The sequence below is a fragment of the Eurosta solidaginis genome, chromosome 5 (genome assembly GCF_040869045.1).
Source record: "Eurosta solidaginis isolate ZX-2024a chromosome 5, ASM4086904v1, whole genome shotgun sequence".
Taxonomy (NCBI): Eukaryota; Metazoa; Arthropoda; class Insecta; order Diptera; family Tephritidae; genus Eurosta; species Eurosta solidaginis.
In genome coordinates, this window is record NC_090323.1 from 227,240,599 (window position 1) to 227,267,526 (window position 26,928).

General features: G+C 34.3%; 1 protein-coding gene across 4 annotated transcripts in view; it reads left to right on the forward strand.

Moving 5' to 3' along the window:
• sls (sallimus) overlaps positions 1–26,928 on the forward strand; it is a 223,826-nt gene that overhangs the window by 93,554 nt on the left and 103,344 nt on the right. For 2 of the 4 annotated variants that reach the window (XM_067788666.1, XM_067788668.1), the window contains exons 17-20: positions 868–2,103; positions 4,322–4,389; positions 4,504–4,807; positions 5,256–5,330. In XM_067788666.1, coding sequence (XP_067644767.1) covers positions 868–2,103; positions 4,322–4,389; positions 4,504–4,807; positions 5,256–5,330 — 1,683 coding nt within the window. Of the gene's footprint in view, positions 1–867; positions 2,104–4,321; positions 4,390–4,503; positions 4,808–5,255; positions 5,331–8,960; positions 9,066–11,351; positions 12,404–22,300; positions 22,362–26,928 lie in introns of all 4 variants that reach the window. The other 2 variants (XM_067788669.1, XM_067788667.1) reach the window with 2 other exon arrangements.

The window sequence follows — 26,928 nt, forward strand, 5'->3', positions numbered from 1 at the left end:
TATAACCGCAGCAAATATGGCTGTCGTTAAAGGCGAATAAAATTCACATTGTTAGAGATACACAATTCATGGCCGGTGTGAAATATCCGACACAGCGTTAAACGCACTTGTTTTGATAGGTACAATACTCTTACATATACATTAGGCCGGGTCGATTTGTGGGGAGGCAAAAAAATCGCCCATTGCTCTGTAAAAATCGTATTCTAGGGATCAAAATAAGAAACTTTTCCGAAGGAACCATACGTCTAAAACGAATTCTGATGTCCCCCCCTTTGGGTCGTAGGGGCAAATTTTGAAAAATCCCACTTTGAAATGCCTGTTTTTTTCTTTTGGAGTTTATTTTTCTCTTTAGAAATTTATTTAGTCAGAACATATGTAAATGAAAAAATGAATTTAACTTAGTAATAGAAAAGAAATTAAAAAAAAAATTATTAGAAATTAGCGTTTTTTTTTTTAAAACCAAGGCATCACTCTAATGCATTTGCATGTCGTAAACATAGTTGTGTGGGTTTTTTATTCAACCGGTTTAAAAAATGAAGGTATCACTGTGACAAAATTGCTTGTGTTGTTTTTTTTTAAGCCACCACAAGACACAGCAGGTAGAATTGAAATTGCCCCTACCCAAAAGTTCGACCCAAAAGGGGGGACATCCGAATTCGTTTTAGAGGTATGGTTCCTTCGGCAAGGTTCTTATTTTGATCCCTAGAATACGATTTTCACAGAGCAATGAGCGATTTTTAAATCGACCCGCCCTAATATACATCAACTTATTTATGTACTATAAACTCACACGCTTATCACTATTACAATTTACCAAAATAAACACATTCAAATTAACCTACTCTTAACTCACTTTCAAAAATTTAGACAAAGAACAAGGCATACCACCACAATTCACAAAACCACTCAAAATAAACTTCATCGAAGAAAAGGAGCACGAATTGTTGAGAGTAACTGTGACATGTCAAGTTGTGGGCAAACCTATGCCAGAAGTCAAATGGTATCGCGGCACAGAAGAAGTCATACCCAGCGAAACAGTACATCCATTTTACAATGAAGAAACTGGTGATGTTGCTTTAGAAGTTATTAATCCAACACCAAATGAAGCTATCACATACTCAGTACAAGCACAAAATGATTACGGCCGCGCCGTAGGTAATGCCAACATACTAAGCCGCGTTGATGAGGCACCAACAGAGGAATTGAAACCACCAAAAGTTACACCGCTTCATGCTCAAGTAATACCAAATGGTGGTACCTTACTTTACGAGGCCAAATATGAGGGTATGCCACGCCCACAAATCACTTGGTTGCGTAATGGACGTGAAATACAAATCAATGAAGATATTACCATTGAAACTACAGAAACCACCACTACAATCAAAATTATCAATATGAATCGCAAGCGTACTGGTAAATATGAAGTTTGTGCCAAAAATCCAATTGGCGAAGCGAAATCATCCGGTTCGGTTATGGTGACCGATCAAGCACTCGATAAAGAGATTATACCACCACGTTTCATAAAACCATTACAACCAAAATATTTTGGTGAAAATGAGGTAGCAATATTGGAAGTTGATGTTGTATCCGAACCAATTTCATCATTCCAATGGTTTGTAAATCTGGAACCGATCAAGACATCAACTGAGTGTCGTATAGTTTCGGAAACGAACAAATCTACATTACTGATAGAGAATTTCCAACGCCAATTCGTTGGCGCGTATACGTGTCGTGCAGAGAATGTTGGTGGTTCGGTTACATCGACTGCAACCATAAAACTATTGGAGGATAGTCCACAAGAGAGCGTAGAAGAGTTTGAATCACCAAGATTCATTGAAGAGCTGATAGAACCAATCAAAGTAATGGATGGCGAGGCATTATTGTTGACATGTAAAGTGGTTGGTAAACCAACACCACGCGTTGAATGGTATCATAATGATGAAAAAATTGTTGAAACAAAAGAGACAACAATAACACAAACGGCCGATGGCATATGTCAGTTGCAAATTACGGAAGTATTCCCCGAGAATGATGGTGAATACAAATGTGTGGCAATCAATAAAATAGGCGAAGCGCAAACAAAATCATTTGTTCTTATACAAGGTAGACAAAACATATAACATATAAATATATACAAAATATACTACAATAACACATACATATTTCAAAAAAAAATTTACACTTCAAATATTTAACACCGCTGCTCGCACTTATAAGAGTTTTAAAAAACAATTAATAAGATAGTAAGGCGATTCACAAGGTCTTTTATTCGTCATATGTGCTATGCTTTAATTAAATTTTATATTAAAAACCATAGCAATAACTAAAAACTAAAACCCTTACACTGAATACAAGACTCTTGAGAATTGCCCAAACATTTGTTGTACCAAATATGCAATCGATCCAATTCACATGCGCATAATTTCGGCCTAAATTTTATTTTCGCTAAACTACCCAGCAGCAAAAGAATCTAACGACACGCTAACTATGTATAAGTAAGTTCCCAGTAAACTATTGACAGCTAACTCTTTGAAAAAAGTTAACTACTTCAGTCTAGCCGAAAATGGCCGAAAAAAGTTAAATGTGGTTATTTTTGCACTATTTGTCAAACAATTTGTAGTCAACATATTTTAGTCGAAATACAAGTTAGTCTATTAGAGACCTTCTGAGCCTGCAAAACATTTCTATAGTTTTACTTTTTGAGAAAGAGAAGAGAGGTGGTTTGAAATATTTGTTTTCAAAAGGATGAACAAGTTGCAGCTCAAAATAGTTAGAGCTAGCAAGAAATCGTCATAACTGGCTGGCCGTGATTGCCTCTATACTTTGTTCGCAACACCGCTTTACAAGTGTTGTGTTCCAATGAAACCTGATCCAGATACCGATAAAAATTTATATATATCTCGATCAATGTCGGATGAACAGAGTGGCTCTGTTGATTTGGTTTTTTGTGGAAAATTTTTGACAGCACTACTTGGTAGCACTTACAAACACATGCACTAGGGCATCCGAAATTCAACGAATTTTTTTTACTCGACAACCCAAAATCATGATAAAAAAACTATACAATTTTTATATGAAAAAAAACCAAACTGTGCTTTTTGTACAAAGCTCCTGAAATATGTAAAATTTATAATAGCAGCCTTGGGACGATAGTTATTTAGGTCAAAACCCTTCTTTTGGTACCCCTCCCGATATTTTTTTAAGTGTTTTAACTGCCGACTCTTTTGTTTTGTATTAGTACTCTAACTTTTTTTAAGTGCAAAATCCCATACAATTTTAAATGGAAAGTATATAGCAGTTGTGGCATGGTTTAAAGAACAAATAATACTAATTGTTAGTTTGATAATTTGTTTTAATTTTTTAAGTACAATTTTATGAAGCGAGCAGTAGATAGCAACAACTTAACAAGAGAATCATTGACTTATATAAAAAAAATAATATAAATGTAAGGCACAATAACTTCCGAAGAGATTTTAGGCCGAGTGTCTCTTCCAATTCCAATTCCTACAAATTGGCGGAACGGGACCTACTTATTTTATGCCGACTCCGAACGGCATCTGAGGCAAATGAGTGCTTGCCAGTCACTGCCGAGGTGCGACCCCGCTTAGAAAAATGTTCTTCTAATTGAAAAAAAAAACTTGATCTTCGGTGTGGTAGGCGTAGCACGCTACCACCACACCACATCTCTCAGCTAATTGTTCCTATGTCGTCGAGTCTTTGGTTGCGTTTATTGAAAAGCGTGATTTTGAACTGCGATTTAGATTATATTGCACTTCCATCACTGTCAGCTATAAAAAAAAGCGCTGTTACTCAGAAATCACAGTCGCAAATTTCTTGGACGCAGGATATTTTCCTAGCTTATTTGTAATTTATTTACACATTTAGGGCATCATTCTCTATTGCGAAACGAACGTCCGTTTTGCCTCTGAGAGGAATCACTAGTGTCTTTACACTAGGATAAACGATGGTAACATATCGTTTGCGCTTGTTTTTACTTTAATCGGTATTAAGGTCGAAACTGCGCAATTCTGAATTTAATCTTAGTTAATAGGTGGTTGCGCAAGTTAAGCGCAAACCCAAATTTTGTAAGGCTAAACAAAGGCTCAATTATTTTTGCATATTGAGATACGAAATTATTATAATTTGTAAGATACTAATTTTATTCGACTGCGTGTGTCAGATAATTCGCTTTTGTAATACAGTTTTCAACAAACTTTTCTAATAAACTTTATTTTCATTTTAAAAAAAAGTTTAAAAATAAAATATACATACATACATGTGTCTATCGAGATATAAATTAATCAAGTTTACTTTCATATAGCTTATGAATATATCCCCGATTCTGAAATCACTGGACTCACTGGTTCCGAAGAAGATCTGCTAGACAGGGTAAGCGTATTTGGAGTTTGTAAAAAAATCTAAACTTTGATCCTATATACATATGTACATAAATATAGAAAGGAATGCTACAAATACATATATAAATTTAAATATATTTTGCAGACATCTTCACTCGACGAACAACCACCGAAACTCATTAAGAAATTACCAGAAAAAATCGAACCACGCGAGGGTGAATTAGCGAAATTGGAAGTTAAGGTAATTGGCAAACCAAAACCGAAAGGCAAATGGCTACGCGACGACGAGGAGATATTCGCATCCGAAGAATATCAAATCGAAAATTTCGAAGATGGCACATCAGTGCTCGTCATCAATCATGTCTATCCCGATGATGTGGGCACCATTAGCTTTGAGGCACACAATCCATTGGGTGTAGCAGTAACAACGGCGCTTTTTGCAGTTGAAGGTAGGATTATATATAGCCTGATTTTGCAGGTATATAACTATTTGTATAGATGTATATTTTTGTATATGCAATGTATTTTAATGCTTTATAAGTTTAATAAAAAAAATTCTACTTTACAGGGAGCAGCTTATATAAATTTAAACCTTAATCCCTCTAAAATCCCTTGTAAATCAATTCCTCAACCTGAAAAACCACATATATATATTATATAAATTATATATAACACTAAATAAGTATGCATTTACGAGTTTACCAAAACCTTTCATTAGCAATATTACATAATTTTTTGTTATTCTATACACAATAATTTTCTTTTTATGTTTTTATGTATTTACAACAATTACACGGATTAAAACACGTTGATAACAAACAAAAAATTGCACTTTCGTTAATTTTTTATTCTACTCTATAATTACTTACTATCACACAAAAACAAAAAACACGAAAGGCATCGTTGGAACCAAGGATTATCGGAAACCAGAATGGGTTACACATATGGAAGAGATGCAGAAAGCGCTTAAAGGTAAGCTTACAATGTATATTTAATTATAATAAATTTATACCACTTACATATGAACTGGTATAAGTTTTGTAAAATATTGTTGTCATGTGTCTTGTTCTCATTCTTTTTGTATATGTGTTTTAATTCTACTTCTTCAAGAAAAAATAAAAATCAACACTCTTTTCTGTACAAAATAAAAATCAACTGTCGCTAATTTGTATTTGTTTTCTTATCTTAACTATGTCTTCTTTATCAATGTGTTTTTGTTCAAGTTTCAATAAGAATTACATATTTTTTGTATTTTGGAAACAATGCGACAAAATTTTTAATCAATGTAAAAAACAAAAATACATCATATACATATGTACATAAATGTATATATATTATATGTATATTGACCGTTTTATATAGTATATGATACGTAAAAGCTAGCACTGTAAAGCATAAAAGCTTTTCCCAAATCCTATCCCATGTAAAAAAAAATTATAAATATACCAACCCCTGACCCCCAAAAGTATACGCCATAACTGAGATTTAATTTATATTTAATAGATTTAAACCAATTTTTATAAATATATAAAAAAATTTACTTTACATTCATCTTGGCATCTTGTTTTAAAGCTTCACCGATAACGAATATTAACAAATTAAATATTTTAAATATTATTTAATGCTGCACCCTGTAATTATAGACACAATACATTTTTTATTCGAAATTTACTAACTCAAGATTAATTAAAACTCAGTTGGTAATAAAATCACCCTGAAATTCTAAAAAGTTCAAATCGCCCTAAATTTACTAACTTTATTTCAAAAAAAAAAAAAAAATATCTATCTAATCAATACAGCAATGAACAGAAAAATAGCAGTTCCAAATTTTATCAAATTGCGTCAACAAAAATCTTCCTGTTCTTATTTGCACTATTTTAAGAAAATACTTCTATGACATTTGAAATTAAACCTAGCAAACTATATTGAAAAATTTTCTCGATAAAATTCGAAAAAATGTTACCAAAATTTTTAACTTATTTGTTTGGTTTGCAAGCCCAATAAATTTTAGTCTTATAAATTATATATTATAAATATTTTTGAAAATATTTTTCCGAATGGTGTTTAGATTTTGTTCTAACCACAAAAAAAATGTTTCATATTTTGTAAAAAATTGTGCAAAATCAATGCGCGTTTTGAGAGAAGTTTTACTTATATTTGATTAGACTAAAAATGTGCTACCAAACTACGTGCTAAAAAGTTCGACTTTTTCGTAAAAATTTCTTGAATTTTCGAATTTTTTCGAAAACTTCTTTGAGATTCAGTTGCCCTCAGAAATTAAATACAAAATTTATGAAAGCTTTTTCTTAATACATCGAATATAAGGAAAGAGAAGAATTGAGTTGACGAAATTTGATAAAATATGTTACTGCTCATTTTCTCATACTTCCACAATTTTTTTTTTTTTTTTTGTTCAAAACTCCATTCATCAGTAGCGCTACTAATTATACTAATCTATGTACTAGCTTTTACGGTTTTATCTCTTATAATTCTTTGACTAACCTTAGTATTACTTTTATTCATTACTTACACTTTCATTTGTACATAAATACACAGAACATTCTGAATATTCTATTAAAGCTATAAAAACAGACAACATATTCTTAAAATTACTTAAAAATTCTCATGAAATGAGAAAAACTTACAGCACACAACTGTCTTTTGGCAACACGACTCATGTAAGTACAATACTTAGAAACTTAAAGATATACTTAACCAAGCACTCACCATAAAAATACTACACAATGCTTCACCGACAGGGTGGTAAGTTGTTATATATTAGAAGTTTTTCGGCATCCATTATGGAATCTGATTAGAGACAAATGCGTGTTGTCTCAATTGATGATGATTTCAAACACGATGACGAAAAATTATTCCAATATACATTAGACACATATTTCCGACGTAATCCATGTGAAACAATTCAATTTCCCATATAAGCTGAAATGGAATCAAAAAATCGATATCTCCTACTCATGTACACGCTCGAAAAAAAACGCGATAATTAGAAGCAATGATCCTGTGATTTGTACTGAAACTATGTAGCGGTAGATAATAAAGTGCGACTACGACATCTAGCAGCAAAAAGCAGCTTACTGCAGCAGCTAGATAGCAACAAAAATCGTGGATGCATTTTACCGCAGTATTTTTTCTGCTGTGTTGGGAGCTGGGATTACGATCGCTGATAAACGTGATTGCGAACTGCGATGTGGGTTATATAACAGAAAAAAATCGCAGGGAAAAAATCGCGTGATCTGCCAGCTACAACTGGTATATATCACAGTCGCAGCATTGATGCGATATCACTGTGTCTAGTGATGTCATTTGTTACTATTTATATTGCAGATTTATTTGATTTTGAGAAGAAAGCTGCTTCTATTCAAACACGGATATAGGGACCTTGGAGTTTTGCAATAGTTTCACTTGATCCAATTTTGTTGTTCTAACAATTTTTTATTCAATTTCCCTAAAGTCGTTATCCAACTAGTTTATTTTCACTTCGAAAGATTTTGTGGCTATCCTCATTAATGAAGCCCTATTCTATTAATTCCCCGTAGAGTGCTTTATATTCTGTATCTTTAAGTCAACAAATATCGTATTACAATATGTGAAGGAGTTTGGGTCGTCTCCATCTAAGCGTTTCATTCCATAATTGTCTAATTTCTTATTGAACGGCTCAAAAAAATTACGTTAGCGTGCTACGCTCCACTAGTCTTTGCAGCTTCTCTTCCAATTGATTGCTAGTTTTTGTCGGGCGCCTTTCACCAGACTATATTTATATACGGCGATAGTCTCCAGTTCTCCGAAGACACGAACGAATTACTACACTGCCATTTTACATGTTTGAAATATTACCACACCCTTCTTTGACCTCATCATGACACCCATCATTCAGTTTAACGCAACTCGACATTACTTGGTAGTTGACCTTGGAAGAGAGAGTAAACGTTTTCACTTCATGAGTTTAACAATTTTGATATAAATCTGAGTGTTGAGTGTGAGAGAGTCTTGGAAAAGCAGGCCATCATGTTTCTTCTTAAATTCTGAACCTTATCAAATTATAGTATTGTAATCGGCCTTTGATAAGTACTTAATCTTAGCGTATGAATCGGGCGAGCTCCATCTCCCACAGCTAAACCAAACCCTACATGTCCCTTCTGGCAATGCCCATGGACGCATCAAATGATTGTACTTCAGTAGATTCTTGAAAACGTTGTTTCAAATAAATGTTGTATAAAGATCAAAAACCCTTGGACTGAATAAGTACAGCATCAACTCCTGATGCTGACGTGACCCACAGCTTCGCACTGTTGATTGCCGCATTTCATATATTGGTAGCGCAGTGGCTAAGAAGTACGAATCGGGATTCATTAGGGTCTACCTCGAACAGCTTATCCAAAAACACAATCACAATACAATGCATAACATCATATCACGTGTACAAATAAGCACATACACATGGCACTCACCACATCCAAATCTGTAGTTCCTATGTTTCTTTCCTTCCATCCTCATAGTCAAAAGTGCTGTAAATATGTATTAAACTTACCCTAGATTAATAGATAAAACTATGAAGTTTTGCAATAATTTTTTCGCTTGTAGCTGCTAAATGTTCACCATCAGTAGCAAATGAATTGCGTGATTGTCGTGCTGCCACCGGCGAAAATGCCAAATTTGAAATTCAATTTGCGGGAAATCCAAAACCAGGTACAGTATAGCCACGCAGCTCTAACATTTTATGTATGTAAACATGAGCGCAGCCAGTCTTTGGACGGGGTGAGGCATAGTTTTTTAACATGTTCATATTACGTCATCGAATTCTCGCATCCAAGCCTACGCTTCATATTCAAAAAAATGTGTTCACCTTATATAAAGCTTATTTTATTTTAACAAAAGCCAAAAGAGGTATCACATTTTGAAGAGTTCCATGGTAGACAACATTCCTCATGAAGCACTTTGTCGCTATACTGATTTCACCGGGCATGAACTTTCCTCAACTACTACGACTATTTTATACGTTTCCACTGGCCTCAAATGAGTACTTCGAAATGAGTCATTTGAAAGCCATTTCGCTTAACCTTCCCTGCAAGACTCGACTGCCAGGGTACGAATCTATCGCAAAAAAATGTACAATATTACGATACAAAATGGAGAAAAAATTTTAAAAAGCAATTTCTGATAGAATTGTTAGTTAGGCCTTAAAAAAAACTAGTAGAAACTACTATTTATAACTCTGGTACAGAACACGGTTATGATACGTCATTCAACTTTTATGTATGTTCGTGTAGGGTTTCTTTTAGAAGGATATATCACAAGCGTGTATGGATTGCATTTGAAGGCCAAATGCTATGTAATACGATCAAATGATTTATTTCGAAAATGCGATTTGTATGAGGAAATGCGTGACATTTGGAATTTCTCACACAAAATGACGCGTTTGGTGATGTAAATGTGACATAAAGCGTTCTTAAAAGACACTGACATTCTGAGTATGACGCTGATTGTTTATGTAGTATAGCACTTGTTCAAAGTCTTTTTAAAAGATATTTAATGGTTTTTCTAACCACTTGATCGGCGAGATTTCCATACCTTACAAGATATGGTATCGATCCAGGGTGCGCTGTATTAGACCGAAAACTACCTGTTCAATGCAATTTGGCGAAAAAACTACAAATGGTTTCTACAGGTCATATGCATGTCGCCTCACAAAGCACCCTTAACGTTCCTTTTTACATTTGTTGATAAGAGGTAACATATTCCAGGTAACTGCTGAGACTTACAGATTTACCATCAGATAGTAACTATTGTGCGGTGAACATTATTTCATATCGCACCACGGCTCTGAATAACGTCAGTTGTGCCTCGCACTTTTCAATGAATAAAAACCATTAAGGTTTAAGCGTCTGTAAGAGTGCGATTATAGGTGAAAATGATGTGCCAGTTGAGGTCTCATCAATGAATAAAAGTTGATACTGTTAGCTCCAAATATCTATTTGAAATATGTCCGCTCTCAAAGAAGGAGGCGACAAAAGTTGATCACCTCGCAGCCTAGAAGGCAAGTGTGTTCGCCTTATATATGTCCAGGAGCAAAAACGACTCCTGGTCGCAATTTGGCGATCTTCCTAAGCAAATATCAAGTGAGAAGTTCTCTGTTAGTTTAACAATAGACTGGAACTGATTACAAAATCGCGAGTACGCCATTGTGGGAATAAAAATAAACAGAAAGTGTGTATATTGGCAGTCGCCGTGGTGTGGTGGTAGCGTTACCTGTCTACCACTTCGAGGTCCCGGGCTCAAGTCCCGGGCAAAGCAACAATGAAATATTGGAAACAGTTTTTTTTTTTTTTCAATTAGAAAAAAGTTTTTCTAAGCGGGGTCGTCCTTCGGAAGTCATTTGGCAAACACTCTGAACGTATTTCTGCCATGAAAAGCTTCTCAGTGAAAAGTCGTCTGCCTTAAAGATGCCTTTCGGTATCAGCATAAAACATGTAGGTTCCGTCCCGTTAATTTGTAGGAAAAATTAAAAGGAGCACGAAGCAAATTGGAAGGAAAGGTTAGGTTAGGTTGAACTGGTCGGTCAATAAAGACCTCACATAGACTGAATGTGTCCAAGGTGTTACCAGAGCTCCTTGGACGACCAAACAAAAGAACCCCAATCAGGTACCAGGACTTATGTTATAGAATTACTCTGTCCTCTTGGCAAATACTAAAAGCTTTCTACGACATATTTTGGTTGCTGCCTCGAGATCTGGAAACCCTGCCGCCTATAACAACTGGGCCCTTGACTTGATTGAAGGAGAAGTTCGGCCTAATTCCCTTCGCCACGTCAACTTTCAACGGAAATGAAACAACGACCCCTCGAAAGCAAAGTGACCCCTATATCGTCCTGGCTACGCTCATGCATGTAATCAATTTCATATGAGATAGTCACTTAACATAGAAAGCAATGCCTCTTAACAAATTAATTATGTAATTCATTTTTATTTGCATTAGATATACAATGGTATTTTAATAATGTACAGCTTAGAGAATCTAACAAATATCGCATGAGAGTCGAAGAGACAATAGCGACGCTTGAAATCTTAAATGTTGAATATACAGACATTGGCTTTTATACATGCAAACTAATCAATGAAATTGGCATGACAATGACGCGTGGCAAATTCGATATATCGACTAGTGCAACTGTAACTGGAACCGAACAAAAATTAAAGGGTAAGAAGAAGACAGTAATTAAAAAATCAACAGCCAAAAAGTCAAGCGCACAATCTGCGCAAACGCAACAATCGCGTGTACATAAAACCGAAATATCAATTGTACCAGTTCCTGAAGAATCAGAAGTGGAGACAACCGTTAACGTAATTAAAGTACAGAAACCAGTGTCTGTGTTGGTTGAAAAGAGTGGCGTATCGGAGGTGATGGAAGTGAAAGATCGTGCTATAGCTGATGCTGAGTTGTTAGCATCAAGACGCCAAATGGAACAACAAGAAGAAAGTAGAACCATAACAAAAACCATTACAACAACCACCACAACCACGGAAACAAGAGAAACAATTGAAATCACCAAAACAGTAGAAACGATACGCCGCAAAATTACACAAAAAATAATTTCAATTGAAGATCTGGTTGTTATAAGGCAACATCGTCAAGTTAATGAGCTACTTGAAAGCATTAATGCCGCTTCCTTTGGCTCAACCGGTGAAGCTGCCTTACGTGATTTAGCTTCAATTGGTCTGTTGTTACGTTACGGTTGTAATACTTATGAAATTTTATATATGTATGAACAAAATATATTTATTGCCTTGCAAAAGGCTGAATCTCAAGCTGCGCTGGTGCAATTAGTCGAACGTGAAGGTCATGAAGAATTAATTACACAAATTCTGGGCGAATCAACAACGGAAGATGAGACAGTTTTAGCTGCCACAGTGGGTTTCAAGGCGTTCATACGCATGATTGAGACATGTGAAATAACAATTGAGACAGTGATAAGGAAATTTGTTAGAGAAGACTTTATATCACAAGATTGGACGATATCTTCAAAAGAGGTTGGCTACGATGTGCATGTTTTTGTGTTTAATGGTTTTTTTGTTTGTTTTTTTTTTTTTTAATTAATGCTTTTGCTTAACTTCTGCTTAGAGGCATATTATATTTTTTTTTTTTTTTTTTGTAAGAGAGTATACACCAGAGCGGTGCACCAATTTGCAATCGCTCTTTTTTGCAATCATTGATTATCGTTATTTCGCAATAAAAAATTGCAAATAATTATAATTACAACCACATCACTAATTCAATCAAAGGTATTAACTGTAGTTTCTCGTGAATGAAATTTTTTTTTATTTTACGATATTATATATGTTAGTAATGAGGGATTGCACTCAAATGCAATCATTTCAGAAACTCAAACGTTTTACTTTTATACCGAGAGAAATGAAGCTATTAAAATTAACATTGGTGTTTTTTTTTTTTCAATTAACAGACATTTAGTAAAATTTATCACATAGTGGTCAATTTTACCGATTTTTTGCCAAGAAATCCAAATTATTTAGTTTTTTCAACAGAAGAAAACTTTTGGTCTCAATTTAACAAAATTCTGTAAAATCTACAGACTCTGTATGAATTCAACTGGGTTTTCTGTTAAAAGGAACTGGTTTCGTTGGTCATATTAACAATGAACAACTGTCAATATTGTGCAAATGCATCACCTACTTTGTTTTAATGAATATCGTGCAACAGAAATCTATGTCATAACAACATCCACTGTTATTGTAATGTCGACGGGAATGTGTTATTTTGACAGTCTTCATTTATACCCCTACGTTGACATAAATAACTGTTAGTTAACAGAACGGAGGTTGGCAGTTACCGTGCAAATATTGTATTCCTTTTTTTTTTTTTTAAACAGCTGTGGTCTAAGTAAATGTGAACTAGCCGATAAATTAAGACATCTCATAGACTGAATGTGTCCAAAGTGTTACCATAATTTGTTTGACGAACAAACTTAAGAACCCCTATCAGGTGCCAGGACTTATGTTATAGAATAACTCCGTCCTCTTAGCTGCCTCGAGAGCTGACAACTCTGCCGCCCTAATAGCTGCCGCCTTGATCTGGGGGCAGCAGGATACGAACACAGAACATGCTCAACCGTTTCTTCCTGCATCTCGCACTTTCTATATGTGCTGTTACTGATGGCGTGGCCTAGCTTACAAGCATGTGATGCCAGAATGCCCTGTCACTGCTACAACAACAACAAGAAGGCCGTGTCCAGTTCAAATGCCCATCATCAGCCTTGAATCTTTTCTCTGCAAAGATATGAGCCACTTTGTGTGTCTAATATCATATGATTTGCACATTATCTCCGAAATTGTACAGCCCCGCGCTTCTGTCCTCGCCTTTTCCTGCTGGATGGATCATATGCAACTCCTGTCTCCTTTTGATTTCTCCCTTAAGGATTGGGACGTTTACCTTCTTTTCCAACTCGTTACATTATATCCCCTTATGACCAGGAACCTAGTACCCGCCCCAGCGAAGGTTTTTCAATGCATTCCAGGACATTTCTTAGTGAAGTACGGCGTGAGATTACTTAGCTTAATCGCCGCCTGACTATCAATATATGTATATATATTGAAGCGACTGCAGCTTAAGCACGTCTCCTCCACAATTCCTGCTGCTCTTTCCAAGGCTATAAGTTCTGCCTAAAAGAAGCTGCAGTAATCTGGCCGCCTGTAGGATCTACTATTGCTGCACCCTTGCGCCAACCCTCCGGCTCAATTGTGGCCTTAATATCTCTTTCGAAACTCAGGCGTCCCTTGTTCCGATATTCCATTGTTCCGATATTAGATGGCGCGAGCCTGCACTCAAGCTACCCCAAGACCTCAAGTCTTTTTAGGGCTCCCGTTATGCTAATCATTGATAATCTGCAAATGGGTTTGGCAATTTCCGTAAATACCCAATAAAAGAGTTTTGGATGATAGGCCCCACGTGCATCCTAGCATCCTCTTACAGTACGCAACAGTCAGAGCATATTTCATCTAGAAAATTACCAACATAATTAATATACTATTGTTTTTGCGCCCTTTGTTTTCAATTATATTTATTAACTATGAGCTGGCTCTAGGTCATAAAGAGTAAAAACACAAGTTTTTTATGTTCTTCTCAATATATTTCGGTTGCGCATCGGTAACCGTTCTCAAGGGCAACTGCAATTATATTATAAAAAATTTTAACATAAACAATTATAAACATTTACATACATGAATTTACACGTCTGACTGATTTGACGTGGAGCTTGATACTGTCGGTTTGTTTGTCAACAAGTGTCTGTAGATGTGTGCAATGTTATCAGTGTCCGTTTTGTAATTCATTCTTATGCTCGGCGGCGTGTTTATAATATGTAAAATTTCCAATGTTAGGCGTTTGGTGTAGCATTGTTCTTGTGCTAAAATTGATGCTTTCTCGAAGTTTTGAGACATCATATTTACAATAGAATTAGAAGAAGAGCGTAAACTACCTGACCTTGATTCTATTGTAATCAGACGAGGAAATAAATTAAAAATGCGGTGGTATAAGAAACCAACAGCTTCAAGACGAGTCATCAATTTGCATTCGAAACACCCTAAAACGATGATAATGAATACAGCAATGGGCTGTATACGACGCATGTTGAACATATCAGACGAAATTTACCACAGGGAAATAGAGAAGGAGATATTGTGCTTATTAAAACAAAATGACTTTCCAGAAAATATCATTAAAACCTTAATAAAAAGAGCAAAAACTACGAAAAATCTTCGGAAAGACGAAACCCCGAAGGTTTATAAATCGGTCACATATGTACCTCATCTCTCAGAACGGCTAACAAGATCTAACATTCACAACAAAGAGAAAATAAAATAACCCACAAATACCTTAAACGAGATATTTAATAACAAAATCCAAAATACCTCCAATGGAAAAAAGCAATTTAATTTACAAAATACCCTGTAATGGAAACAAACACGAAACCTGTAACAACATATACGTAGGAACAACAAAGTCAAAATTAAAAACTAGAATATCACAACACAAATCTGCCTTCAAACAATGCCAAGATGCATGTATCCAAAACACAGCACTAATGGCCCACTGTGCATTTAGCGGTCATTCTCCAAACTTCGAGAAAGCATCAATTTTAGCACAAGAACAATGCTACACCAAACGCCTAACATTGGAAATTTTGCATATTATAAACACGCCGCCGAGCATAAGAATGAATTACAAAACGGACACTGATAACATTGCACACATCTACAGACACTTGTTGACAAAGAAACTGAATTTTCCGAACAAATAGCGCCAGCAAGAAAAAAATATTTATAAAAACGTAATAAGAGCAAATAAAAAAAATCCAAAAAAAAATCGGAAATTTGTGTACTGAATTTTCCAGACGAAAAGCGTCAGCAAAGAAAAACATATGTTTATAACTGTTATTTAATATTGACCTTGACCTTGAAAATCAGCTTCAAGTATGTTTTGATCTTCAAGCAAGAAACTATTTTGAAAATAACCTCGACCTTAGGAATATTTCACCTGGTAGGATATGTTTTTATTAGGGTAGGCTTTAATTTTTGTATTTGGTATGATTCTATACTAGAAAAAAATATTCAGGCCGATTCTAAACAAAAATTCCGTACGAGTTTTTTCTCTTCTCTCATTCCTCGTATTCTAAATAAAATTTCCTTGTGAGTTTTTTCACTTCTCCCTTTCCTCCTATTCTGAACAATGTTCGAAAAAGCGGAAACCGGTTATGGGAGAAAAGTAGGAATTATGAATGTGAGGGAGAGGGAGATTTCTCTGCCATTTCATAGGAGTTTTTTCACTTGTTAAATCAAAGGGAATGCTTCAAAATAATTAAAGGAAATTGGTTCTTTTAAGAAAGAACACTTATTTGTACAAATTTGTGCTAAAATATGAATGTACATTCAACCACAATATTCTCACTGTTAATACAAAAACAACAACAACCACAATAGTCTTTATTTTAAGTATATCATAAGCAACAGAAGAGCTCTTGGTATATTCGATGCAGCCATCCAGAAATTGCGCAAGGTTTTTAAGAAGGCTTAAATAGATTTTGGCATATGGCGAAAGGCGAACTCAACTCGACTTGGCCGCTAGAAAATTGCTTTGCTGAATGAAAGCAGGCAACTCCAGCGGATTTGTTATCCCGCCGTCTTCTACTTCTTATGCTCCTCTGTTGATGTTGTAGTGGCACAAATTCATTACTCATTTCAGTGAATAACACATTAAATGCAATACTGTGCATTGTTTATATTTTATTTCTTAATTTCAAACAAATTTGCAACAATAATTAAACTTTTAAATTTTTTAAACGAAATAAGAAATGCGCAACGAAATTTCAATTCACAAAACAGCTGAGTTCGAAAATTCGAAATTCCTATTCCCCAATTATTCTTCTCCCTAGGAGAATAGAATTGGAGGAATTTTTCCGCGGGAATAAAAGAATCCGCGAGAACAAAATTCGGCGAGAATATTTAGAATTGGTCTGATTAATTAAGCGTTTTAATCACAGTGTTCCTTAATGAACGATGGGATGCTAAAAAGTTACGCTGCGAATCCGTTTGGGTTTTTGTCCATATTATAAGTACATATGTTGGAATGAAAGTCCTAGCTTATCCTTTTTGTGGAAAAATGCGTATATTTCATCATTCATATGACCAATACTTTATGTACATTAGGATGGACCGATTTGTATGGACGAAAGTTAACCGATATCGCACCATCGATTTTTCGATAGGATTTGGGCTCAGGAAAAAAAGTTCCACCACGCATACCCAAAAAAATAATTTTCGAGCCTGCGAAATTTCATATTTTTTCCATTTTTTCGACTTTTATTTTTAAGGTTTTTTTCATGTACCTACTAAAAAAATTTCATATGTATATTTTTTTCAAAAAACTGTTATCGACAACGTTTTTAGCGGACATTTTTGTGTCGGACAGGGTATACATGAAAATTAAACAATCAAATGAAAATTTAAAATATATGAAATTTCGCAGGCTCGAAAATTATTTTTTTGGGTATGCGTAGTGGAAATTTTTTTCCTGAGCTGCCGCGATATCGGTTAATAAATCGACCCGGTCTAATGTACATATCTTAAGGATAATTTACAAAAATTGCATAAAAACCTGAAAATACATTTAGGGTTTTATCCTGATAAAATATCAATTTTAATCGTTGCTGCTTCTGTTTCTGACACAATGTATTTTTTCTTTTTGCAATGCAAATTTTGATGCAATAGGCGTAATTTCGTTTTACACACATACATGCCCAGGAACATATATATAGCCAAATATATGTGTATAAAATTCCCAGTTTGAATGAAAATAATTTATTATTATTGCTTTTAATGCATGAAAGCATTTATTTTATTTATTAAATATGTGAGGAAAAACAACGTGACATCAGGACGGGCAAGGCGACAGCTCCTTTTCTCCCGGGAGTGGGATTTGGGCCCGCTCTCCTGAGATGGTTGAACTGTTATAAACACATTCAGCCAAGGCCGGCATTTTCCCAATGGCAATCTTTGCATATTTTATTCTTTGGACGAAAGTGCATACTCTACCAAAGCTACGTGTAGTTGTTGGCAGTTAAATTTGCTTTGTTCTATTCATAGAAATACAAAGAATTAACCAATGATGACTATTTGCATTATTAAGCGGGAAGTGCCCTTTATTGCTGGACAGTACAAACTTTCGTACGTTAGCTTGTAGCAAAGCTACGCTTTGCTGTTGTTCTCTATTTTGAAAAAAAATAAATATAAAGACCGAGGCTTGAAATAAAATATGTACAAATCATGAATAAGAGTGTTTGCTTATATAGAACTTACATAGATACTTACATACTTTACCGGATTACTCCATTGGTTACTCAACTTAGCGTCAAATGTACTTAGCAGCGCGCTACAACCTGAAAATAAAAGAGAAAAGTTTTTTAAAATTGGCTGTGTAATAGGGCTGAGGAGCAATCGATGGTATTATCTTATGGATATTACATGATTTAAGAATACAACGAAACCCTATAATAAAATCAACCGGATTACAGGTCAATGCAACCGATATTTCTGTTAATTTTGTTCATCGCAAATGGCTGTTGAATTAACTTCACACAAATTGTGGATTCTAAATGGAGTGTTTTACCCGAAAGCGGTATATCAAATTTCAATGCCATATCTCCATTGGATTCAACTTTATAGCGAACAAGTAAGGAAGGCTTAGTTCGGATGTAACCGAACATTGCCTATTCAGCTGCCAAATTACAGCTTGCAAAACTTTTAAATTAAAAAAAATAAAACTTAAAAGTGGGCGGTGCCACGCCCATTGTCCATAATTTTACTAATTTTCTGTCCTGCGTCATAAGGTCAACCCACCTACAAAGCTACATCGCTTTATCCATGTTTGGTAATGAATTATCGCACTTTTTCGGTTTTTCGAAATTTTCGATAGCGAAAAAGTGGGTGCGGTTATAGTCCAATTTCGTTCATTTTAAGTAGCGATCTGAGATGAGTGCCCAGGAACTTACATACCAAATTTCATTAAGATACCTCAAGTTATCGTGTTCATGGACAGACGGATGGACGGACGGACGGACATGGCTAAATGCATTTCTTTCTTCGCCCAGATCATTTTGCTATATAAAAGTCTATATCTATCTCGATTAGTTTATGCCGTTACGGGGTACCTTTATGAGACCAAAATTAATATACTCTGTGAGCTCTGCTCAGCTGAGTATAAAAACAGGTGCAAGTTTACTATGGAAGAGTATAAGTGTAGTACTATGAAAGTTGCTTATGGTTTTTCGATGACAAATTTCTAGTATTTGTTACAAAAATCTTGAAGTCTCCCTAAAGGTTTCAAATACAGATATTGAGGAGAACCGACTGCTAAAAATTTGTTTCATAAGGATATGCGGTCAGACCTTTGTTCTCTTCTTAAAAAATAAAAATCCGGATTCAACTTTTATTTTCAGACTTATAAAATAAAAGACCGCATTTAGCTTTGTTTGTGGATTTTTTTGGAAGAAGTATGAAAAATAAAAAGGATGAATGATTCGTCATGACAATTTCACCCGGACTTCACCTTTTTGACCCGGACTTTTTCGACTCAAAAACCCATTTAATAGCTATGTAAAATGGATCATTGGAAAAAAGGTCCTCAAATCTAAGTCAGCTAAAAAAAAAATGTTTTAAAAAGATTTTGATGTTGTTTCTCCCAGCCTCGAACTCATGATTTTAGACGTAGCACGCTACAATCATACCACGGTGGCCGCCCAGCTCGGCTCTAACAGTTATCAATGTCACCCTAAGAACACAAATGAAAACTGTTAAAATTACACATTTCCGTAAACATTAGAATAACATTGGCTATTGATATGACAGAAGTAATTTCTATGGCACGATAGTCATAAGAACAAAGTAGTGAGGGCCGTTAGCTAAAGTTTCTCTTTAAAAATAACTGCTGCATTTCCATAATATTCGTTGTGGAAATGTCCAATGAAATCAGTTCTTTCAAAGAAAAAAATCAGTTAGATTGATTGAGAATCTGTATTTTTTACAAAATATTGTTAACCTGACGCTAACAGATTTTTTTTTCTGTTAAAATTACTAAGCAAATTTGATTTCTTGACAAAAAACTCGGTTGACTTAAGTGCGATAAATTTTACTGAATATCTTCAAGAACAACAAATCTGATTTGCTGGCTTTACTAGCTTCATTACAGCTCATGCAGGTCATAATTATACCTGATTCGATACTCGCCGTCGACATCACGGACAGCACCATAAATCTTCCGGATAACGTTTGTCTCGAACACTCCTATAGCCATCTCTTCTTCTCTCGACACCGTTCATGATTCCGAGTCATACATCAGATTGATGGGCGACTTGTAGAACATGATTTGTATCGAGAGATGACTTTGCCTACTCAGTCCAAAGTAGCACTTGTTGGCTAGAGTTATGCTTCGATTTCTAAGGTGATATTTCACAGACTCGAATTTATATAACGGTGACATGGCTGCTAAGGCGCAAATGCGATTATTTCTTGAAAGACAGCAAATACTTCGTTTTGTTCTAATTTACCGCAAGACCCACTTTTTTTGCTTCTTTATCTAATTCTGTGAAGGCAGAACTCACAGCACGTTTGTTGAGGACAAATAATAATATCAATATCATATAGATATAACAGATTGTACCATTACGCTTAAGTTCTGTTGCTAAAATCAGCTGCTCCAGCATTGTTTTAAAGAAATCGAAAGGAAGACGCCTTGCCTAAAGAGTGCGAATCTCGAGGCGTGCATTCATTCTACTGTATTTTGCATGGGCGTATATGCATTAAGCTGGGTCGATTTATAAACCTATATCGCTCCATCGATTTTTCGATAGGTTTTGGGCTCAGGAAAAAAAATTCCACCAAGCATACCCAAAAAAATAATTTTCGAGCCTGCAAAATTTGAGTTTTTTGAATTTTTTTCTTTGATTTTTAAGGCTTTTTTCATGACCTACTTAAAAAATTTTCATTTGATTTTAAAATTTTCATGTATACCCTGTCCGACTCAAAATTGTCCGCTAAAACCTTGGCGATAACAGTTTTTTGAAAAAATATATTTTTTGGGTTTTGAGGAGTGTTTTGGTGAAAAATTTTATTTTTTCGCCATTTTTTTAAGGGTTTTTTGAGAAATGTGCAAAGCGTTGCCGATGAAAATGAATTTGTCTCATAGTTCCTATCCCACTTAAAATTATGCGATAAAAACGTTGGCATTAACAGTTTTAAAAAAAAAAAATTTTTTGTTTTTGGGACTTGTTTTGGTCGAAATGGATTTTTTTCATTTTCAAGGCTCCAAATCATTTTGTATGTATATGTTTCCGTTAGACCCACCAATAAGTATACCAAAATGATCAGGGGACGAGCTGAGTTGATTTAGCCATGTCCGTCTGTCCGTCCGTCTGTCCGTTTTTTTTAACGCAAACTAGTCCCTCAATTTTTGAGATATCTTGATGAAATTTGGTAAGCAGGCATTTTTTGATGGGGGATTTGACAATTGTCGGAATCGACCGGATCGGACCACAAACACTCCTCAAAACCCAAAAGATGTTTTTTTTTTTTTCAAAAACTGTTATCGCCAAAGTTTTTAGCGGACAATTTTGAGTCGGACAGGGTATACATGAAAATTTTAAAATCAAATAAAAATTTTTTATTTAGGTCATGAAAAAAACCTTAAAAATCAAAGAAAAAAGTCAAAAAACTCAAATTTTGCAGGCTCGAAATTATTTTTTTGGGTATGCTTAGTAGAACTTTTTTTCCTGAGCCCAAAACCTGTCGAAAAATCGATGTCGCGATATGGGTTAACTTTCGTCCTTGCAAATCAACCCAGCTTAATATGCATACTCTTTACCAACTCCTCGCATACGTGTTTGAACGGCTCGACGTGTATTCCGTCATTACCCAGCTTCATTTCTTTCGGTGTAGTATTTTTCCATAATTAAGTTTGTTATTGTACTTGTACTGCACAATATCGGATATTGCCTTTTGGAATAATTGGTGATACCTCAGCCTAATACATCAAACAATTATCAATATTTAATTTTATTGATTGGGTGTGAAGTTTGAATTTTTCTCAAAACATTTAAAAATGTTTAAAACAATTTTGTTTATATGAAAAACTTAATTTGTTAGAGTTAAATTAAAGATAAAATTTGATTTGCTTCATATATAATTTTTTTTTTTTTTATTATAATTTTTTTATTTTTTATTTATTTGTTTCTTTTTACTAATATAGTAAAACAAATTTATTTATCTGCTTACATATATTTGCATCAAACTAAAAACCAATATCTGTATATATTTCTCTTCGTATGCTTCACACTTTGTAACTTAACGCGCGCAAATATTTAGAGAACAATTGAAACGTCGCAAATAATTGAAAGTCATGAGGCCATAACGCATATTAAATACGGTAAGCAAAATTTGAAAATTTGATGAAATCGAAAATGCCGAAACACATAAATGCAATAATGGTAATATAATTGTTTATATATTATTGTTTTATTTTTATATTTTGTATGCGCCATGAAATATGCTTCAAAAATGCTTGCTTGCTGCTTGCCAAACGCCCAAAAAAACACGCACGAAATTAAAATGCAACCCAATTACTGAAAAACGCCCGGCTTTTAATAGAGGAAACATTCGTCGAAGAGCGTACCGTTATCGTCGAAGAAGGTTTGAATATAGAAACTGAAGAAATGTAAAATCAAAATAAACCAAAAAGAAAACACAATTAAAAATTTATTATAAAAAAACTATATAAATAAAACAATAGTAACTAAAAAAAACCAACTCCATTAATGTCTCCAAACAAAATATGATTCAAATTTAATTTATTAAAAATTGTTTTAAAAAAACTCCCAAAAAAGTTATACAACATTTTGAAAAAAATAAAAATAAAAATAAAAACATTAGCATTAATAATACATTTTAATTAATACTATTAATACATACATAATAGAAAATTTTAAAAAATATATTTTTTAATTTAATAATAAAAAATTAAACGAAAATTTAAATATCTTAAATCTACACAATTCTAAAGTCATATATTCGCAATGAATCAAACGATCTATATAATTTCTAGAACTTTAAATCTGCCGTATGTTACAACTACTGCTAATAACAATGCTACTACTAAACTAGTCTCTACTACTAATTACGCTGATTTTTTATTAATAATAATTTAAAGCTTCTATGAAAAGCATAAAAGCAGCGGCAAATGCGTTTTTGGCTGCAATAATAAGCATACTTTATTTTACCGCTGCCTATAATATTAACCACCACTGTACTACTTAGCTCAAACTACTACCACTACTACTACTACTATACTACTACAACAAAATGTTTTTGAAAGGCTTCGTCTTCAACTAACCGTAAGCAAAATGCGTCTGCAACACCCGCTAATTTGTCATTTACTCGCTATCGCTGCACTGTTATCATATGAGCTTTTATTTATTTATTTTTTTTGCTTCTTTTTAAATTAAGCAACTTAAGTTATGCCTTACAAATACTGATAAAAAATTTGTTATTAATAATCTTTTCCACACTGCTTACAAATTCTAATAAACCATATTTTGTAAGAAAACCGCCGCTCATGAAAAATGTATGCATATCACCTCTATCGCTTATTGCACAAGCTTTACTATCCGGATAATCTCAAAAATGCTTCCACAACCATCACTGCAATAAGATATAAATAAAAAGGTAAGCGTTGAGTATAGTTCTAAGTAATATATGTATTTACAAAAACAATGTAAAAGGGAATTGTTTGTCTGTTTTGAAGATCATTATTGTTTGAACTTGTTTGTATATAACTCCTTCCGTATTATTGTATGTCTTCACAGATGTACCAATGACAACTATGTTTTAAGAATCGTAAAGTATTTAAAATAAAAATATAACAAAAAATGCACCAATGAAAATAAAGATTTCTCGCATTATTTCAATAGAATATCATTAAATTAAGACGAGCCGGACCCGTGCGCATCTTGCGCAAGCAATATAAAAGTCTCTTATCAAATATCAACAAGAATCAGCTGTTCTATAAATCAACTAAAACTTACAGCTTGCGCTGCCATCTAGCGTATTAGAGCAACTCCCAGTAATGCAGTGCAAATATTCACAATAGTGCCATAGTACAAATAGATTTCTTTGTGTGCTCCCAACCGTTTATTTTTAACAAATTATTTTTTAAAAAAATATAGCTAAACGAAAGCTCTACGACCAAAATTGCCCAAAGCACGCTAATAGCTCAATCTCCAACTTTACAACCAAGACTGTATTTATCTATTTGGATTCCAAATAAAAACAGCAATTAGAAATAATATATATGACACATAACTGTATTTTTTTTTTTTATTGAACTGTACCTAAATGAGACAAACACTTTTCAAAAAGAACAAACCAATTTCGAAAACGATCAAATAATTTCTATATTTAGATCAATTGCATATCAGAAAAGTAAAAATAAATGGAAATTTTGTACTAAATTAAGTAATGGCAGTAGAATATTTTTTTTTTGTAATTAAAAGCCGCAAACTTCGAATTAAATTCAGAAGAGAGTAATTGTTAGAGTTCGTGATTCGATTAATCGAAAATTCAAATTATTGGAATGCTATAATTACTGGTTTTCAGAATTTGATTAGTTAAAATCGAATAATCGTACATCGTTGCTGCTGCACGATTATTCGAATTTTGAAATATTCTTAGGTAAATTTTAAGCACGAAAATTTAATATTTTTCATTTTAAGCCAATGTTTGTATTCGCTAATCCAGAGCAACAGTAGCAACGAAAAATATGCTCCGGCTCTGAATATGAATAGAGTACAGCATACAGCCCATAGCGGAATGATCAAGGTGGCAGCATGGTGACATACCTACATACCTACAAACATGTAAATGTCAATGTACTTTGTTTTTGTAAATTCGTTGGACAAATGTCAAAATCGTACTGCACCGGAAGTTGATGTATCAAATCAAATAATAAAAGTTTATAATCAGCTGTGCCATGCTGCCACCTTGTATCGTTGCGCCATGGTACAGCCATTGCATAAAAATCAGTAGTCGGCGCGCCATAGTTCGATTGAACCAGGCTTGCTTCACATATCGTTGGTACAATGCCAAAGAAACGAATGTGCCATTTTTGTTTAAACGTAATATTATATATATATGTCAAATTTTGCAAAGCCCAAACAACAAATGTGCATTTTTTTTTTTTTTTATTTAAAAATCATTTTTCAATTAACATTACTTAGTGGTTTACCAAAGTAAACCTTCCAATAGTGGTTGAAAAATACAAAATTGAATCTCTATTAATTAAATCTCTTTTCTTAACAATGTCTTACGCGTTTTTCTCAACACATCAAATATGCACATTCGTTTCTTTGGCATTGGACCGACGATATATTATTGCTCTCCATCGTTCAGTTGTAAGCGCGACTGCAACGAATAAAGACTGCGTATGGTTGTCGCAAAAATGTTAAGATTCCCTGTGAGAAATATTATGATGGAGAAACGCAACTGTTAAGACCGCCCTTCCGTAATAAGTTCATGGTCTAAACATATATAGGGTGGATTTCTACCCTTTTAGATTTGTTAGAGGTTATCAATATGAGTTTTTTTGTTTTGATTATTTTAACAGGGGTTTAGTAGTTTCATTCAGGACACACTTTTTTCTAGGGAAACCCTGAAATGTGTTTGTATGACATGGGTATCAAATGGAAGGTATTAAAGAGTATTTTAAAAGGGACGCCATTTCGCGATATCGCCATAAAGGTGGACCAAGGGTGACTCTAGAATGTGCTTGTACGATATGGGAATCAAATGAAGGGCGTTAATGAGTATTTTAAAAGGTAGTGAGCCTTTGTTCTACAGGTCGACGCCTTTTCGAAATATCGCCATATAGGTGGACCAGGGGTGACTCTGGAATGTGTTTGTACGATATGGGAATCAAATTAGAGGTGTTAATGAGTATTTTAAAAGGGAGTGGGCCTTAGTTCCATAGGTGGATGGCTTTTCGAGATATCGCCATAAAGGTGGACCAGGGTGACTCTAGAATTTGTTTGTACGTTATGGGTATCAAATGAAAGGTGTTAATGAGTATTTTTAAAGGGAGTGGGCCTTAGTTCTATAGGTGGACGCCTTTTCGAGATATCGCCATAAAGGTGGACCAGTGGTGACTCTAGAATGTATTTGTACGATATGGGTATCAAATTAAAGGTATTAATGAGGGGTTTAAAAGATAGTGGTGGTAGTTGTATATCTGAAGGCGTTTTCGAGATATCGACCAAAATGTGGACCAGGGTGGCCCAGAACATCATCTGTCGGGTACCGCTAATTTATTTATATGTATATGTAATACCACGAACAATATTCCTGTCAATATTCCAAGGGCTTTTGAGTTCGCCCTGCAGAACTTTTTCATTTTATTGTACTTAATATGGAAGGTGTGACACCCATTTTACAAAGTTTTTTCTAAAGTTATATTTTGCGTCAATAAACCAATCAAATTACCATGTTTCATCCCTTTTTTCATATTTGGTATAGAATTATGGCATTTTTCTCATTTTTCGTAATTTTCGATATCGAAAAAGTGGGCGTGGTCATAGTCGGATTTCGGCCATTTTATATACCAAGATATAGTGAGTTCAGATAAGTACGGAACTAAGTTTAGTAAGATATATCTGTTTTTGCTCAAGTTATCGTGTTAACGGCCGAACGGAAGGACAGACGGTCGACTGTGTATAAAAACTGGGCGTGGCTTCAACCGATTTCGCCCATTTTCATTTAAATTAAAAAGGCGGAGCCACGCGCATTTTGAAATTTTCTTTTATTTTTGTATTTTGTTGCACCATATTATTACTGCAGTTGAATGTTGACATAATTTACTTATATACTGTAAAGATATTCATTTTTTTTGAAAGTGGGCGTGTTCGTCATCGGATTTTGCTAATTTTTATTAAGCTCACATATAGGAA